At 42.9% G+C, this 20,228-nt stretch overlaps 1 protein-coding gene across 1 annotated transcript in view; it reads left to right on the forward strand.

Moving 5' to 3' along the window:
• Nucleotides 1-19,962, forward strand: part of LOC136631975 (chymotrypsin inhibitor Ani s 6-like) — a 95,432-nt gene extending 75,470 nt beyond the window's left edge. Inside the window, exons 2-4 of the mRNA XM_066606493.1 lie at nt 16,320-16,372; nt 16,519-16,548; nt 18,665-19,962. Of these exons, the coding sequence (XP_066462590.1) occupies nt 16,333-16,372; nt 16,519-16,548; nt 18,665-19,041 (447 nt within the window). The 5' untranslated portion in view covers nt 16,320-16,332 and the 3' untranslated portion in view covers nt 19,042-19,962. The remainder of the gene's footprint in view (nt 1-16,319; nt 16,373-16,518; nt 16,549-18,664) is intronic.
• Nucleotides 19,963-20,228: the final 266 nt, after the last annotated feature.

Raw genomic sequence — 20,228 nt, forward strand, 5'->3', positions numbered from 1 at the left:
ACTGTGTCACCGCTCCCCAGCCAAGGCTGAGTCGGCGGGAGCACTGTAAAAGGATGGTGAGGGAGTACGTAGCCGATCGCACGACCATCCTCGGTGACGCCTCTGCCCCCTACAACTACTGGGTGTCGAAGCTGGACACGTGGCCTGAACTCGCGCTGTATGCCCTGGAGGTGCTTGCTTGTCCTGCGGCTAGCGTCTTGTCGGAGAGGGTGTTTAGTGCGGCTGGGGGAATCATCACAGATAAGCGTACCCGCCTGTCAACCGACAGTGCCGACAGGCTAACACTCATAAAGATGAACAAAGCCTGGATTTCCCCAGACTTCTCTTCTCCACCAGCGGACAGCAGCGATACGTAAGCAATACGTAGGCTGCACCCGCGGATGAAAGCTACGTTCTCTCTCACCATCCAAAACGGGGACATTTCTGCTTCATCAATCTGTGTCTAATATTCCTCCTCCTCCTCCTCCTCCTGCTCCTCCTCCTGAAACCTCACGTAATCACGCTGAACGGGCAATTTTTCTTAGGGCCACAAGGCTCACTCATCTAATTTTTCTAAACAATTTTTATATGTTTCAATGCTCTTAAAAGCGTTGAAACTTTAACTTGAACCAATTTTTCGTTAAACTGGGCTGCCTCCAGGCCTAGTTACCATTTAAGCCACATTAACCAAAGCGATTAATGGGTTTCACCTGCCATCTTGGTTGGGCATGGCCAATTTTTACTGAGGTACATTAGTACTGTTGGTACACCAATTTTTTGGGGCCCTCACCTACAGTGTAATCATAGCAATTTGTATGTTCTTCGCCTGCACTCATGGTACAGAAGTGTGTGTGGGGTTGGCCCACACTTTAGCTACATAAATGTAACTTGGGCCTTGGCTATACTGCAGCTACTGAAATGGAACTAAGACTGCGCTCCCACTATACTGCTGCTTCAGAATTGTTACTGGGGCCTGTCTTGAGTGCTACTATTGCTGACATGGAACGAAGACTGCGCTCCCGCTATAATGCTGCTAGTGATATGTTAGTGGGGCCTGTCCTAATGCTACGGCTGAAATGTTACGAATTATGGGCTCTGCCTATACCGCTGCTAATGGTATGTCTCTGGGGTGTGGAAACAGAGGCTTCCCAAAGACATGATGGCGGTGAGGCCATTTCCCACCAACGCGGTTACTGTTAAGGTGCATATAACCACGGACACGTGGAGAGGACACGTAGTGCCTCAAAAACATCCCCCTCCTCCTCCAACAGGGAAAACATTCTTGGCAAATGCCTTTGCATTGGTTCGTCTGGTGGCACTCCAAGAATTTCACCTTTACCGACACTACAAGAGAGCCCCCCACCATCCCCCCGCCACGGCCCACTTAATCCTGGCCACATTCCGAAAACCAACAAAATACAACCGTGCTACTAGGTCCGCAGTCACCACCACATTACCACCAACGCGGTTACTGTTAAGGTGCATATAATCATGGACACGTGGAGAGGACACGTAGTGCCTCAAAAACATCCCCCTCCTCCTCCAACAGGGAAAACATTCTTGGCAAATGCCTTTGCATTTGTTCGTCTGGTGGCAGTCCAAGAATTTCACCTTTACCGACACTACAAGAGAGCCCCCCCACCATCCCCCCGCCACGGCCCACTTAATCCTGGCCACATTCCGAAAACCAACAAAATAAAAACGCGCTACTAGGTCCGCAGTCACCACCACATTACCACCAACGCGGTTACTGTTAAGGTGCATATAACCACGGACACGTGGAGAGGACACGTAGTGCCTCAAAAACATCCCCCCGCCACGGCCCACTTAATCCTGGCCACATTCCGAAAACCAACAAAATAAAACCACGCTACTAGGTCCGCAGTCACCACCACATTACCACCAACGCGGTTACTGTTAAGGTACATATTACCAGTCTGACTGGGGCATGCAGACACCTTGACAGAATGAATAGTGTGTGGCACATAGGTTCCCCATTGCTATGCCCACGTGTGCAGCTCCTGATGGCGGTGGCACAGGATTGGATTTCTCATTGCTTCTGTACAGCATTGTGGGCTATCGCCCTGCCCCTTTTAAAGAGGGTCGCTGCCTAGCCGTGCCAACCCCTCTGCAGTGTGTGCCTGCGGTTCCTCCTCATGGCAGACGCACTTCTAAATAGACATGAGGGTGGTGTGGCATGAGGGCAGCTGAAGGCTGCGCAGGGACAGTTTGTTGTGCGCTGTGGACACTGCGTCGTGCGGGGGGGGGGGGGGTTGGGCAGCATGTAACCCAGGAGAAGTGGCAGCGGAGTGTCATCCAGGCAGTGATTGTGCTTTGTTGTAGCTAGTGTGGTGCTTAGCTAAGGTATGCCATGCTAATGAGGGCTTTTCAGAAGTAAAAGTTTTTGGGAGGGGGGGGGGCCCACTCTTGCCGCTATTGTGGCTTAATAGTGGGACCTGTGAACTTGAGATGCAGCCGAACACGTAGCCCCTCGCCTGCCCTATCCGTTGCTGTGTCGTTCCCATCACTTTCTTGAATTGCCCAGATTTTCACACATGAAAACCTTAGCGAGCATCGGCGAAATACAAAAATGCTCGGGTCGCCCATTGACTTCAATGGGGTTCGTTATTCGAAACGAACCCTCGAGCATCGCGAAAAGTTCGTTCTGAGTAACGAGCACCCGAGCATTTTGGTGCTCGCTCATCTCTATTCACTATACCAAGTAAGTAATGTACAAGGAATGTGTCCTCAAAAACCCTCCTCTTGTGTAAATCAAATTTTTATGCTAAACATACGTTTGAAAAAAACAGTTACAGTTTTTTTATGTTTTGATCTATATAAAAAGAATCCTAAAATCCTACAGTTTTCCCTACTGATCACTAAGCCTAAAAAAAGACTAATACTTCCAGTTTTCTAGAACAAACCTTTCATTGGCTATCTCATTATCAGAACACCTATATAGTAGTTATATACTTGTAAAAAGAGGGCAGCATTATAGTAGTTATATTCTTGTACATAGGGGGTAGTATTATAGTAGTTATATTCTTGTACATAGGGGGCAATATTATAGTAGTTATATTCTTGTACATAGGGGGCAGTATTATAGTAGTTATATTCTTGTACATAGGGGGTAGTATTATAGTAGTTATATTCTTGTACATAGGGGGCAATATTATAGTAGTTATATTCTTGTACATAGGGAGCAGTATTATAGTAGTTATATTCTTGTACATAGGAGGCAGTATTATAGTAGTCATATTCTTGTACATAGGGGACAGTATTATAGTAGTTATATTCTTGTACATAGGGGGCAGTATTATAGTAGTTATATTCTTGTACACAGGGGGCAGCATTATAGTAGTTATATTCTTGTACATAAGGGGCAGTATTATAGTAGTTATATTCTTGTACATAGGAGCAGTATTATAGTAGTTATATTCTTGTACATAGGGGGCAGTATTATAGTAGTTATATTCTTGTACATAGGGAGCAGTATTATACTAGTTATATTCTTGTACATAAGGGGCAGTATTATAGTAGTTATATTCTTGTACATAGGAGGCAGTATTATAGTAGTTATATTCTTGTACACAGGGGGCAGCATTATAGTAGTTATATTCTTGTACATAAGGGGCAGTATTATAGTAGTTATATTCTTGTACATAGGAGCAGTATTATAGTAGTTATATTCTTGTACATAGGGGGCAGTATTATAGTAGTTATATTCTTGTACATAGGGAGCAGTATTATACTAGTTATATTCTTGTACATAAGGGGCAGTATTATAGTAGTTATATTCTTGTACATAGGAGGCAGTATTATAGTAGTCATATTCTTGTACATAGGGGACAGTATTATAGTAGTTATATTCTTGTACATAGGGGGCAGTATTATAGTAGTTATATTCTTGTACATAGGGAGCAGTATTATAGTAGTTATATTCTTGTACATAGGGGGTAGTATTATAGTAGTTATATTCTTGTACATAGGGGGCAATATTATAGTAGTTATATTCTTGTACATAGGGAGCAGTATTATAGTAGTTATATTCTTGTACATAGGAGGCAGTATTATAGTAGTCATATTCTTGTACATAGGGGACAGTATTATAGTAGTTATATTCTTGTACATAGGGGGCAGTATTATAGTAGTTATATTCTTGTACACAGGGGGCAGCATTATAGTAGTTATATTCTTGTACATAAGGGGCAGTATTATAGTAGTTATATTCTTGTACATAGGAGCAGTATTATAGTAGTTATATTCTTGTACATAGGGGGCAGTATTATAGTAGTTATATTCTTGTACATAGGGAGCAGTATTATACTAGTTATATTCTTGTACATAAGGGGCAGTATTATAGTAGTTATATTCTTGTACATAGGAGCAGTATTATAGTAGTTATATTCTTGTACTTAGGGGGCAGTATTATAGTAGTTATATTCTTGTACATAAGGGGCAGTATTATAGTAGTTATATTCTTGTACATAGGGGGCAGTATTATAGTAGTTATATTCTTGTACATAGGAGCAGTATTATAGTAGTTATAGTCTTGTACATAGGGGGCAGTGTTATAGTAGCTATATTCTTGTACACAGGGGAGCAGTATTATAGTAGTTATATTCTTGTACATAGGGGGCAGTATTATAGTAGTTATATTCTTGTACATAAGAGGCAGTATTATAGTAGTTATATTCTTGCACACAGGAGGCAGTATTATAGTAGTTATATTCTTGTACATAGGGGAGCAGTATTATAGTAGTTATATTCTTGTACATAGGAGCAGTATTGTAGTAGTTATATTCTTGTACATAGGGGGCAGTATTATAGTAGTTATATTCTTGTACATAAGAGGCAGTATTATAGTAGTTATATTCTTGCACACAGGAGGCAGTATTATAGTAGTTATATTCTTGTACATAGGAGCAGTATTATAGTAGTTATATTCTTGTACATAGGAGGCAGTATTACAGTAGTTATATTCTTGTACATAAGGGCAGTATTATAGTAGTTATATTCTTGTACATAGGGGCAGTATTATAGTAGTTATATTCTTGTACATAGGAGGCAGTATTATAGTAGTAATATTCTTGTACATAGGGGGCAGTATTATAGTAGTTATATTCTTGTACATAGGGGGCAGTATTATAGTAGTTATATTCTTGTATATAGGGGGCAGTATTATAGTAGTTATATTCTTGTACATAGGAGCAGTATTATAGTAGTTATATTCTTGTACATAGGAGGCAGTATTATAGTAGTTGTATACACAAGGAGGAATTATCACACTGTAAGAGGCACAATGGTGGCCATATTACTATATGGAGGCACAAAAGATGGCACTATTGTTGTTTTGGTAAAATATGGGGTACAATCTGCCACTATTACTTTTAGTGACACTATCTATCTTCCATAATTGTTACAGGAAGGCTTTCTATATGTCAACAATTTTTTTTTGGAAGTGACATAATTAAAGCTATAACAACATTATTTCTTAGGCACAATATAGGAGCACCATTGCATACAGCAGGTAGGGCACCAGAAGCTACAGAATTGGGGTTATCACCAGTATGAAGAGTTTTGTGTATGGTGGTAAAAGGTTGGTGGGATGCTGTAAAAGTGAGGAGCCAAAATATATTAGTCGCAAACTCTGCTCTTACAAGTCATAGCTGGGAGAAGGCATCATGGTGGTCTGGGTCAAATGGAAAAGAAAAAAGTGAAGAACTACAGTTAGCGAAGATGTCACTTGTGATCACTGGATATAACAGCACTGTAATTACGTACATGGTCGGCAGGGCACTTGCACAGTGCTGGTGTGCTCACTCTATGGGGGTAATATTGGTATTTGTATAACTGCTATGATTAGGATGCATTTCTGCAGTTCTAAATATGTTTTACCTGGGTTGGGGGGAATGCGCAGAATGTTACATGCCTTGCGTACTGAATCCCCAGCTCTGCCTTTAAAAGTCAGTCAATTCTTTGCTGATTTTCCGTGAGGTTGGTGACTGGATTCTACCATCTCTAAATATCATGGTCCTTCAGCAATCACCCTTCTGCCTTATACATAGTCCATACAATCATGGCCCATGCCTGTGTATGCATGGTGTCACGTTAGTTATTTCATAATGAGACATCTTTGCCACTGGTATATTGTCTCCTGAGGAGGGAACCACTGACACATTAGTTAATGACATTTCTGGAGTTGTTTTGCTAATTAACTCAGTGCTGTAATGACTGGTATAATTAGTTTGCTATTTCATCATACCGGTCAATTAATTAGGAACACAAGATTGTGATTCATGTGGAGGATGAGAAAATAAATAATGTAAATAGAAGCGTTACCATTACATCCAGCGGCACCGGAGCTGACAGATCCTCTTACCCAGGTACATGTGATGATATCATGGAGACTTTACATGGACTTTATAAGCATTTCTTAATTTGGGAGTCTTTCTTCTCATGTGGCTATAGAAGATTCCAACATTTGGTTTATACCCTATATATTACATCTGGTGACAAAAACTACAGATAATAGCAGAGGATTAAAGGATCATACAGTATATTTCCATATGACCAATAGTTACAGAGTTTGAATTGTTGATCTGTATGGGAAATCAATGACATTGGGGTCCATGGCTTCTGTCTCAGCACCAATGGGATATAGAACACCAAAGTCGCCATGCCAAAAGAGTTGTGTTCAACAAGGTAAGCTGGTAAAACGTTAACTCATGGGGCTATTTTTAAAAGTCATTTACTCTGACTTCTCTATACAGATATGGAAGTCGTGGCGCCAACATCACCACCAACTTCACCGAAATTGATATCTACCCCATATTTCAGTAGATCTCAGTTCAGCAGCCAGCCCTCCATCTCCCAACTATGGGAATGTAAAAAAAAAATTCCACTCCAACCGCCCACAAGCACAGAGCCTGAACACAAGCATTGCACAGGTTCTTGCAATAGAAATATTGCCCTTCAGGCTAGTGGAAACACACGCCTTCCACAACATGATGCTAAATGCTAACCCACAGTAACAGCTGCCATTCCTTTGTTCAAAGGGCTTTCCCTGCCCTGCACCACTATGTAAGTGATCATGTGCATATGGCATTGAAGAATTTTGTCAGTGGCAGGGCACACCTCACCACGGAAACATGATCCACCAAGCATGGCCATGGGTTTTATGACCACCCTCTTCACCCACGTTACAGGCCTCTCACCAGCTAAGCCAGAAACCTTCTGCACACTAATGGGGGGCACAAACCCCATAACAGCTGTATGTGTATGGTTTTCTGTCTTGGTTTCCTATTCGCAGTCATTGTTATAAAGACCAGTAGAAAGGGTCTGACATGGATTTGAAGAAATGCTGCCATCCTTCAATAGGTGGCGCTGCTGAGGTATTATTCAATCTGCTTTATTTACACATCCTTAACAGCACATTGGGTCAATGTGCTTTAGGAGGGGCATAAAGTTGTTTAATGGTTCCTCCAAGAGTTGTGTGACATTCATCCTTGTTTATCCACTCCTCACCCCTCTCCTCCTCATCCTGCTTCTTTTTCTCCACTTCTTCATACAACCTTTCCTCCACATTGGCACAGATATCCATAAGTGAAAAAATGTAACCTCCAACCAGCAGTGCACATGGTAAATGATAAAATGATGTCCTAACCTCATATGTCTAGGGTAGTGCAGCCACATGGTCAAAGAGCTGATGGCTTTGCAGGTCCAAGCTGACACATGGCTGACCCTGAACAATCTGAAAGCAGGCAAGGTCATGTGTATGACAGTAGGCCAACCTGCAGGCAGCCCTTCACCTCGGCAATCTCACACATCTACCTTGCCTGGCTCGTGTGATGATGTGCAGCATTTCCTAAACAATTACCCAGATTTACTTTCAGTGCTAGAAAAGGCCAGGAAACTGTGCTTCCACTTTCAGCGTTCACACCCAGCTGGCTCTTGTCCGGCGGAGACATAGCTACAGGTTGGGCTACCATCCAACTGTCTCATCTGTGATGTGCCTATATGGTGGAATTGTACATTGCATATGTTGCAGAGAACAATCACAGAGTACCAGATGTGTATGACATTAGCAGATGCTATATGGAGATTAGTCACTTGACACCTATAGAGTGCCTATAGGTCAAAGACATTTGTACCACTTGTGATGACACACTGATTAGTATGGCCATCCCTGTTGTCTGCCTGCTGGAACAGACACTACAGTGCCTCAGGGATAATGATGTGTTGTTGTCACAGGTGGAGGAAAATGGAATACCAATCTCCCAATTGTTTGGCGAGTATGCCATTATTCAACACCGCAGGAAGGGTGGCATTGGGCAAGAAAAGGTGGCGTCTTCTCCAACATGTTTTTCCACCCATGGGGAAGTATAAAGAAGGAGTGGATAAGATAATATAGGACCAGAGGCAGGGGAGGGGACTACATAATGTTCCTTCCATCCATCACTAACCACAGCTATTCTATGTGGGTGGTGGAATCAGCCACAGGAAACTCTTACGCCTGACCCCGAGGAATTTGGGCTATCACCTTTGGCACTTTGGGGCGTATAAGTGCTTTTATGCTGCAGTGCTTGCAGAAAGACTGTTGCATAGCCCACATCAAAACATCAGATCATTCATGGTGGCCACCCTCCTTGATCCCCACTACAAGGGCAAAATGATAAATCTCATTACAGCAGTGGAGAGGGACTTGAAAATGCTACACTATCAGGACAGACTGTTAAGGAGCTTGAGAACAGTAGTTCCCTATGACCGCAGTTATACAACCGCAATGGATGACAGCTCTGCAGCTCATGGCTGTCAAGCGCAATGCCATCGCAGCATCACCACAACTAATGGCAAGGGAAGTCTAACAGAAGTGTGGCATAGTTTTTTCAGCCCATCGGGGCTTGTAGCAAAAGCATAGGGTAGGACACAGTCACAGGCAGTACTTATCCATGATAGCCCAAGAGTGTGTCAGCTCCTGCGTGGATGTACTCAGACATGGCACTGGTCCCTTTGACCTAGTCCCTGGGTGCCTAAGCTTGATAAGTAGCCAGGGCTTGCACAAATTGATTTAGAGGTGCTTCACTGCCCCGCTGCCAGTGTGCTATCGGAAAGGATATTTAGCATACTGTGGGTGTGATAACTGGAAGATGCATCTTCCTGTCCCAGTTTTCCTTGTCATTATAATTAGATAAGAGATTGAGACAAATAAATCTGCAAAAATCCAATGGGTAAAGGCCCATTTAGACACAACGATTATCGCTCAAAAGATGTCTATTGAGCGGCTTTTGAGCGATAATCGTTGTGTCTTTTACAGCACAAGATGTTCACTCAAACATTAAGTGATCACCTTGCACTCCAAGCGGAGGATGCAGAAGACAAGTGGGGCCGTTTGTCTTCTGCATCCATCTGTTTCCTGCTCGGATCGCCCGGCCGTTATACAGCTGAGCGCTGCGAGTGGAGGTTGCAGAAGACAAGTGGGGTGTCCCCGCCTATTTTCTGTACCCAGCTGTTCTCTGCTCAGAGCACGTAACTGTTATATAGCCGAGCGCTCTGAGCAGAGGATGCAGAAGACAAGTGGGGTGGCCCCGCTTGTCTTCTGCATCCAGCTGTCCTCTGCTCGGAGTGCCCAGCTGTTGTACAGCTGAGCTCTCCAAGCAGAGTATGGAGAACAGAGAAAAAAAGCATCTTCACTATGTTTTACTTTAAATGTAATTTGTATTTAATTTCTTAATTAATGGTATGAGACTTTACAGGTATAAACCAAAATGACCTTCTGGAGAAGTCTTTCATTCTGCATGTTAAAGGGATTGTCCCGCGCCGAAACGGTTTTTTTTTTTTTCAACAGCCCCCCCGTTCGGCGCGAGACAAACCCGATGCAGGGACCTAAAAAAAAATCTGCACAGCGCTTACCTGAATCCCCGCGCTCCGGTGACTTCTTACTTACCGGCTGAAGATGGCCGCCGGGATCTTCTCCCTCGGTGGACCGCAGGGCTTCTGTGCGGTCCATTGCCGATTCCAGCCTCCTGATTGGCTGGAATCGGCACGTGACGGGGCGGAGCTACACGGAGCCGCTCTCCTGCACGAGCGGCCCCATTGAGAAAAGAAGAAGACCCGGACTGCGCAAGCGCGTCTAATCTGGCGATTAGACGCCGAAAATTAGACGGCACCATGGAGACGAGGATGCTAGCAACGGAGCAGGTAAGTGAATAACTTCTGATAACTTCTGTATGGCTCATAATTAATGCACAATGTACATTACAAAGTGCATTAATATGGCCATACAGAAGTGTATAGACCCACTTGCTTTCGCGGGACAACTCCTTTAAGTTACTTGGTAAGTAGCCCCCCTTTTACAGCATATAAAGCTCATAGTCTCGGAGCAACTTATATCTGTACATTAGTGTGATGCTGATGATGCATTTTTTGCAGTTTCTCTATCTACAACAGCAATAATCAGATCTCCTATAAAAAGTGAGTTATATAAAACAACTACACTACCAAACTGGCTTCTTACAAATCAGGACTATAACCCATTACTATATACATGATAATAACCTGTGACCTTATACATGACTAAACTTACTATATGACAATATATGTAACTATAGCCTCTAATTATATGACTAAATCTGTAAATGCATACATGACTATATACATACAGAAAGTATAACCTCTGACTACAAACATGATTTTATGTGATACATGATATCTCATACATGGCTATTAAAATCTATCACCAGACATAGCATTAACTGTGTGTAGCATATGTTAAACTGTTTATCATTAGAGATGAGCGAGCATACTCGTCCGAGCTTGATACTCGTTCGAGTATTAGCGTGTTCGAGATGCTCGTTACTCGTGACGAGTACCACGCGATGTTCGAGTTACTTTCACTTTCATCTCTGAGACGTTAGCGTGCTTTTCTGGCCAATAGAAAGACAGGGAAGGCATTACAACTTCCACCTGCGACGTTCAAGCCCTATACCACCCCCCTGCAGTGAGTGGCTGGCGAGATCAGGTGTCACCCGAGTATTAAAATCTGCCCGCCCGCGGCTCGCCACAGATGCATTCTGACAGAGATCAGGGAAAGTGCTGCTGATGCCGAAGCTGCTATAGGGAGAGCGTTAGGAGTGATTTTAGGCTTCAAGAACCCCAACGGTCCTTCATAGGCCATAGAAATCGCCGATCGCACCTATCTGCGATCTGCGATTCCTGTTCTCTTCTCTATATGCGCTCAATGGGGCCGGCGGCAGCAGCGCCGACCCCATTGAGAACATATAGAAGACAAATCATTCTTCTCTGCCACAGCTGGAACAGCTGTGGCAGAGAAGAACGATGTTTGCCCATTGAATTCAATGGAGCCGGCAATACAGCAGGTTCCACTGAAAGCAATGGGCTTAAATATATAAGCCCTTCCCTGCAATTCATCCAGAAATGTGTTAAAATAAAAAATATATATATATATATACACTACCGTTCAAAAGTTTGGGGTCACCCAAACAATTTTGTGTTTTCCATGAAAAGTCACACTTATTCACCACCATGCGTTGTGAAATGAATAGAAAATAGAGTCAAGACATTGACAAGGTTAGAAATAATGATTTGTATTTGAAATAACATTGTTTTTACATCAAACTTTGCTTTCGTCAAAGAATCCTCCTTTTGCAGCAATTACAGCATTGCACACCTTTGACATTCTAGCTGTTAATTTGTTGAGGTAAGCTTGTGAAATTGCACCCCACGCTTCTAGAAGCATCTCCTACAAGTTGGATTGGTTGGATGGGCACTTCTGGCGTACCATACGGTCAAGCTGCTCCCACAACAGCTCAATGGGGTTCAGATCTGGTGACTGCGCTGGCCACTCCATTACCGATAGAATACCAGCTGCCTGCTTCTGCTGTAAATAGTTCTTGCACAATTTGGAGGTGTGTTTAGGGTCATTGTCCTGTTGTAGGATGAAATTGGTTCCAATCAAGCGCTGTCCACTGGGTATGGCATGGCGTTGCAAAATGGAGTGATGGCCTTCCTTATTCAGAATCCCTTTTACCCTGTACAAATCTCCCACCTTACCAGCACCAAAGCAACCCCAGACCATCACATTACCTCCACCATGCTTAACAGATGGCGTCAGGCATTCTTCCAGCATCTTTTCATTTGTTCTGCGTCTCACAAACGTTCTTCTTTGTGATTCAAACACCTCAAACTTGGATTCATCCGTCCACAACACTTTTTTCCAGTCTTCCTCTGTCCAATGTCTGTGTTCTTTTGCCCATCTTAATCTTTTTCTTTTATTGGCCAGTCTCAGATATGGCTTTTTCTTTGCCACTCTGCCCTGAAGCCCAAAATCCCGCAGCCGCCTCTTCACTGTAGATGTTGACACTGGTGTTTTGCGGGTACTATTTAATGAAGATGCCAGTTGGGTACCTGTGAGGCGTCTGTTTCTCAAACTAGAGACTCTAATGTGCTTATCTTCTTGCTTAGTTGTGCAACGCGGCCTCCCACTTCTTTTTCTACTCTGGTTAGAGCCTGTTTGTGCTGTCCTCTGAAGGGAGCAGTACACACCGTTGTAGGAAATCTTCAATTTCTTAGCAATTTCTCGCATGGAATAGCCTTCATTTCTAAGAACAAGAATAGACTGTCGAGTTTCAGATGAAAGTTCTCTTTTTCTGGCCATTTTGAGCGTTTAATTGACCCCACAAATGTGATGCTCCAGAAACTCAATCTGCTCACAGGAAGGTCAGTTTTGTAGCTTCTGTAATGAGCTAGACTGTTTTCAGATGTGTGAACATGATTGCACAAGGGTTTTCTAATCATCAATTAGCCTTCTGAGCCAATGAGCAAACACATTGTACCATTAGAACACTGGAGTGATAGTTGCTGGAAATGGGCCTCTATTCACCTTTGTAGATTTTGCACAAAAAACCAGGCATTTGCAGCTAGAATAGTCATTTACCACATTAGCAATGTATAGAGTGCATTTGTTTAAAGTTAGGACTAGTTTAAAGTTATCTTCATTGAAAAGTACAGTGCTTTTCCTTCAAAAATAAGGACATTTCAATGTGACCCCAAACTTTTGAACGGTAGTGTATATACTTACCTTGTCCCGGCAGACGGAGTTCAGCCGCGGCGGCCAGCAGTGGGTGTGAAGGGGGTGTGAGTCAGACTCAGTGCTGAGCCAATCAGGGGGCAGGTCTGACTCACACCCCCTTCACACCCACTGTAGGCCGGGCGCGCTGAACTCTGTCTGCCGGGACAAAGTAAGTATATACCGTATATACTGGCGTATAAGACGACTTTTGAACCCCGAAAAATCTGCTCTGAAGTTGGGGGTCATCTTATATGCCGGTAATACAAAAAAAAAAGAAAGTGTCAAAAAAAAAAAATCATTACTCACCTCCCCCGGCGTTCTGCGGCGCTGCTGCAGGCTGTCGCTCCCTCCTGGTCCCTGGCAGAGCATTGCTTTCTGGACGCAGGGCTTGAAATCCCCGCCTCCAGAAAGCTACTGTGATTAGCTAACACACACCGTCAGCCAATCACAGCCATTCAATGACATCATTGTCATTGGCTGTGATTGGCTGAAGGCACGTGTGTTTTCTGGAGGCGGGGATTTCAAGCCCTGCGTCCAGAAAGCAATGCTCTGACGGGGACCAGGAGGGAGCGACATCCTGCAGCAGCGCCGCAGAACGCCGGGGGAAGTGAGTAATGATTTTTATTTTTTGCTCCGCTGTATTCCCAGCGTATAAGGTGACAGTTGGGGGGGTCGTCTTATACGCCCCATCGCCTTATACGCCGGTATATACGGTATATTTTTTTTATTTTTACACATTTCTGGATGAATTGCAGGGAAGGGCTTCCATATTTAAGCCCTTCCCGACAATTCATCCCGCGCAGGCCTGCAGCCCATTGTTTTCAGTGGAACCTGCTGTATTGCCGGCTCCATTGAATTCAATGGGCTAAAATCGTTCTTCTCTGCCACAGCTGTTACTGCTGTGGCAGAGGAGAACGATCTTTATGCTGACAGTGCGGGGGGGGGGCACTCTTGCCGCTATTGTGGCTTAATAGTGGGACCTGGGAACTTCAGATGCAGCCCAACATGTAGCCCCTTGCCTGCCCTATCCGTTGCTGTGTCGTTCCCATCACTTTCTGGAATTGCCCCGATTTTCACAAATGAAAACCTTAGGGAGCATCGGCGATATACAAAAATGCTCGGGTCGCCCATTGACTTTAATGGGGTTCGTTACTCGAAACGAACCCTCGAGCATCGCGATAATTTCGTCCCGAGTAACGAGCACCCGAGCCATTTGGTGCTCGCTCATCTCTATTTATCATTCATTTATTAGCTTATCCCCCATGTGTACAGATCATGAAAACTTTTTGTTAAGGGGAAGCTGTCATGAGCTCCATAAACTATGTTATAGTGCTCAAAGATCAGGGAACAGGATGTCTAGGGAGCCTTGTTTTACACTTACCCGCCTCCTTATTCCTGTGCTCTGTCCCTATGAAATCTGTGTGTGCCGGCAACGTGATTCCTTCTATGCATGCATTTCCCACAGAGATGAATGTGTACATTTTTATCACAATCTGTAAAACCAGCCCCCTGCAAAACTTAATATGTTACATTAAATAGTACCAAAAAAACAAAACTCGTTCTTCCACAAATAAGCTATGTTAGTGTAAAAATTAAGAAGTTATGAATTTTTTTAAAGTTAGGATGTAAAAAATAAAAAGGGCTGCAGTGGGAAGGGGTTAAATGCTTATTGGGAAATTGTAGACGGTTTCACTTTGTAAACAAGTTTTGTTTGCTGGAACTGGAGTATCTGCTTTCGGTGAATCCATTATAGTAAAAATGAGTAAATCTCTGATGATGAACTTTGTAGTAACTATTACAACATCTCTCGTCACTGCCAGAGCGGACAGGAAGGACTCGGCAAGAACATCGCTGCTTCAGAAGACAAATATTGTGAAGTAGAGAAACAATACAAAGTGTCTTCTGATGACTCACCCCCTGTAAGCCTGAGCCGCTCACATGAAGCAATGCGTTCTTACATAATCTTCACCTGATGCACATTGTGACCTACATCCTCCTATATAAGACCCAGTGATGAGACTGCTCACATGAGCAGCAGAATCTCCCACCAGGTATCACTGAATTCATTGTCTTCTCTTTCATATTACCGGTGTGATGTCTTGACCCTGCTGCTGCTGTGTCTTCCTGAGAGCTGTTAGTTACAGTGTGTGTACTTTTCTTTTCCCCCTCATCTTTCTTCCTTCTTCTCATTCTGCTTCAAGATTTCCACTTCCTTTATGCCTTCTCTTTTTCATTGCTCTCTTCTCCTTTTCCTCATCCTTTATCTATTTCTTCTCATCCACCATCACTTTTATTTCCTCGCCTCTTCTTCTTCTCACCCTCATTTTGTCCTTTTCTTCTCCTTCATTCCTTACTCCTCCTTTTCATATACTTTGTATTATTCTCCAGTTTTTTCTTGCTCCTTTGTTTTCCACTTCTCCTTTCCTTTTTTTTCTTCTTTTCCTCCTGCTTTTTCTCCTCTTCCCTTCTTTTTTAACCTCCCTTACCTCATCTTTCCTGCATCTTTTTCGCCTCTTTTTCATCCTTCTCTTCCTCCTGCTCCTTCTTTTCCTCTTCTACCTTCTCCTTTCCTTTCTTCCTTCTTTTGCTCTTTTTTCCTCCTACTTTTCTTACCTCCAATTCTTTCTTTCCCACTTCATCTCATCCCTTCTTTTTCTTCTCTTCGTCACCTTTTTCTTATTTTCTTTTTTCTCCTACTTCCCCTTGTCTTTCTTCCTCTACGCCCCTATTCCTTTATGTCTTCTCCTTCTCTTCTTTACTCCTGTTTCCTCCCATTTCTTTTTCTTCTTCCTCTTCTCTTTCTTTTCCTTTCCGTGTTTCCTTCTCTTTTTTTCTGACACTCTTCCTCTTGTTTCTTTTCCTCCCCCACCTTCTCCATCTCTTTCTTCTTCTCTTTTCCCCTACTTTTCCTTCTTCTACTTCGCTTTAGTTCTTCTTCCTTCCTCCATTCCTTCTTTTTTCTCTTCTTCTTTTTCACTCACCCTGCTTTCTGCTCATTCTTCTCCTCCCCACCTTCTCATTCTCTTTCTTCTTTTCCTGCTAATTTTTCTTTTTCCTAATTTCTTCCCTAATAGTCTCATCTTCCTTCTAATTCCCTCTGCTCTTCTTCGACTTTTCATCTTCCTCCCATGTTGTCCTCTTCATTCTTCTTCCTCTGCTGTCCTTGCTCTTCTTTGTTTTCCCTTTGCATTTACATCACATTCTTCTTTCTATCTCTATTGTTCCTTAACAGTTTCTGGTTTATTTTCAGGAATAAATCTAAGATGTCTTCTTCTCAGAAGCTTCTACAACTGCTGGTAGCAGGTGAGTCACATAATACAGATCATAACGTTATTTTAAAGTGACTTCTCCAAAATTTCATGATTTCCGATTCAATCTGCAGTATTCTGTGTTTTATACTAGAGCATTGATGGTCTTCTCCTAATACTGGGATTTATTGTCTTTTTCAGCCTGTTTCGTGTCTCTGATTGCTGCTAGAAGTAAGTCATCATTATCTGAACGGCCTCCCTACATGTTCATACACAGCATTGTAATGTTACTGCAGATTATACACCTCATGGTCAGCATCTTAGGATCATAAGTGGTTCTGAGTAGATTTATGTATTTTGTTTTTTTCAAAATTTTCTAATTTTTAACTCAATATTTTTCAATATATTTTAACCATAAATGTTTTATTTTTGATACATCGTTGTATGAAGGTTTTTCTGTGCCATGACTTGCTTTTTTTAATGGCACCACTTTGATTTACATAAAAATAATGTTTGTGTGAGATCTAACATGTACAGTTTTTTACATTTTACCACAATTAAAGTTAACATTTTTTTTTTCTGTCACTGCATTACAAGGCCCTGGAACATTTTTATTTTTCTATGCTTTTCTGCTCCCCTTTTTGTAAATTGGAACCACGTTGGCAATGCGCCAATCCAATGGTACAACCCCGGTCTTGATAGTGTCTAGAAATATTAGATATAGCGGCCTAGCTATCTCGTCACTTAGTTCCATTAGTATCCTTGGGTGTATTCCACCTGGGCCTGGTGATTTGTCGATTTTAGTCTTCTTTATTCGCTTCTGCACTTCCTCTTGTGTTAGGTATGACATATTTTGTGAGGGGTTCATTTTATTCCCCTGCATCTTGTGTGGCATTTCCTTTTCGTTTGTGAATACACTCGAAAATAAACTATTTAATAGATTTGCCTTCCCTCCATCATCTTCAATGATTTCCCCTGCATTATTTGTTAAAGGGCCAGTGCTCTCCCTGCAAATCCTCTTGCTGTTAATATAATTGAAAAATAGTTTCGGGTTGTTTTTGCCTTCTTTGGCGATCAGTCTTTCTGCCTCCTCCTTGGCAATTTTGATCCTATCTTTGCATAATTTGTTTTTTTCCCTGCTAGCAATGGTGACTCAATCTGAGTATGAACCTTTTATTACCACCATCTGCTGTCTATCTCCGAGCCAGTTCTTTACACAGATACACACGTTTTCACCGAGACCGAGCTGCCTCATTTTATATATCAGCCTATTATGCGGCACAGTGTCAAATGGTTTAGAAAAATCCAGATATATGAGATCCACAGACTCTCCCTGGTCCAGCCTAGAGCTTATTTCATCGTAGAAGCTGATCAGATTAGTCTGACATGATTGACCCCTCATGAACCCATGCTGGTGAGGAGGTATACCATTGTTTTCCTTGAGATATTCTAGGATGGCATCTCTCAGAAACCCCTTGAATACTTTTCCAATGATAGAAGTGAGATTTACCAGCCTGTGGTTACCAGGCTCTTTTTTTAGACCTATTTTTGTATGTTGCAACCATATTGGCAATGCGCCAATCCAGTGGTACAGCCCCAGTCTCAATAGTGTCCATAGATATTAGAAATAGTGGTCTATTTATCACGTCACTTAGTTCCTTAGAACCCTTGGGTGTATTCCATCTGTGCCGGTGATTTGTCGGTTTTAATCTTTTTTAACTGACTCTGCACTTCCTCCTGCGTTAGGCAGGTGATATTTAGTGGCGGGGTCATTTGACAAGTTTGTTCAAGATGTAATCTTTTCAGTGACTTCTATAATTCACTGCACTATTTTTGTAATGCAGTGTAGTATACCTATGACAGCTAGGTCTATTAGACCCTGCCTTTGACAGAGCCTAGTGTACCCGGAGGCCATTGTTAGGTATCTGGCTGACGTGGAAACTGATCAGAACCCTATGATCACATTGAGGGGGGGGCTCATGGATAACAGAGGTAGCCCCCTCCTTCTGAAATTGTTAACGGATAAAACAAGCAAGATCAGAGGTTTCTTTGAGCCAGCCATTAAAGCTGGAACCCCATTGTCATAAGACAGAGGAGCACCCATTACTACTGACACTGGATCCCTGTGCTTCACTCAGACTAGGCTACTGTAAAAAGTAGCCTAAAGCCTCTTTGTGACTGCCATAAAAGTACATATGGGCGGTCACTGAGGGATAAGGCTCTGTACTGTCAGTGAATGTGGACATCTTTTAATTTAGCAATTGAAATGTGTAAAATGACTTGCCTCCAGGTCATACAGATATTGTTGGCTTCTTTATGTAAAGTATTTTTGGTTTCTCACCTGCAGGTGTTAAGTGCCCCGACAACAGCCTCTCGAGCTGCAAGCCTCCCTGCTTCAACACTTGCGACAATCTCAATGCTACATCTTGCAAAAAATCCTGTGAATCTACATGTCACTGTACAGAAGGATATGTCTTCCAGTCTGAAGAGTCCCACATCTGTGTCCCGGTGTCTTCCTGTAACGTCACCTGTCCAGCACGTATGATTTTCAGGGAATGTACCAGGACGCCCCAGGTGACCTGCAGTACCCTGGGAATCCACTATGTGCCAGGTGAAAAATGTATGCCCCATTGTGTATGTACCGAAGGATATGTGCTGACAGATGAAGACATCCCACAATGCATCAAGAGCACCAAGTGTCCTCAACCGACTCTCAATCATTAGTGCCTGACTACAGATAGAGTCACCTGTTTTGTACATGCCATGGAATAGAGTCACAATCTTAATGTACAGTCATCTTCTTATATCATTTTATCAGCCTGATTTTCAAAAACAGCACCACTCTTGTCCAAGGATTGTGTCTGGTATGTCAAGACTAGAGTTGAGCGAACGTACTCTGCCGAGCTTGACGCTCGTTTGAGTATTAGCGTACTCGATGGTGCTCGTTACTCAAACGAGCATCATGCCGTGTTCGACCCGCCCCTGTTTTTGGCTCCTCCCTGGTGTGACGTGCCTGTTTTGGCCCCTCCCGTCGCAGCGCGCGCGTCAATGGCAAATTTTTAGGCAGAGAGAGAGAGAAAACCAAAAAAAAAGCTCGGGACCCTGCGTTCCATATACAAAAATGCTCGAGTCTCCCATTGTAGTCAATGGGGTTCGTTACTCGAGTAGAGCTCTCGAATTTTACGAAAAGCTCGACTCGAATAACGCGGGCCCGAGCATTTGGGTGCTCGCTCATCTCTAATCAAGACTCTCCCCCTAGACAAGAGTGATACTGTTCCAGGCAACTTATTTAATGTTTTGTATAATTCATTGTATAAACCAACTGATGCTGAATAATAACAGTGAAGTATAAATGCAATATCACGTGTCTTCTAGTTCATTCAGTGTACCCATATTTATCCATTGCCATCTGCTCTGCAGAGTAGAGTTCAGAATATTATCTGAGAGCAGATCGTCCTGCGGCCATTATATGGTACCCCGCTACTGGACTCAATGCAGTGATTGGTCAGTGTATAGACAGACACGTGCAGTACAGTATATGGATATGGATTTGTAGTGTACAGGATTTTACACTCCATTAAAAGGCTGTGGACTCCTATATAATGAATGTAAATGTTAACGTCACTTTAAAGTGCTAATTTAATGTTGGTCAACCACACTTTGCTTATTACATGGTATGGCCTGTCTTTCAGGCCTGTGACAGGTAGTTAGATCCTTTGCACGTGTTGATGGGGTGTAGGAATGTAGGTGGAGTCTAAGGTTCTACAGGGTGCACTCTGCAGACTAGACTCGTGAAGATACAAATCTAGGAGGGATAGCTAACACTAGAGAAGAAGAGAGGATTCAGAAAGATCTAGTAAAGCTTGAACAGTGGGCGGCGAATAACAGAATGGTATTTAACAAGGAGAAAT

Source organism: Eleutherodactylus coqui, chromosome 6, assembly GCF_035609145.1.
Source record: "Eleutherodactylus coqui strain aEleCoq1 chromosome 6, aEleCoq1.hap1, whole genome shotgun sequence".
In the NCBI taxonomy this organism is placed as follows: domain Eukaryota; kingdom Metazoa; phylum Chordata; class Amphibia; order Anura; family Eleutherodactylidae; genus Eleutherodactylus; species Eleutherodactylus coqui.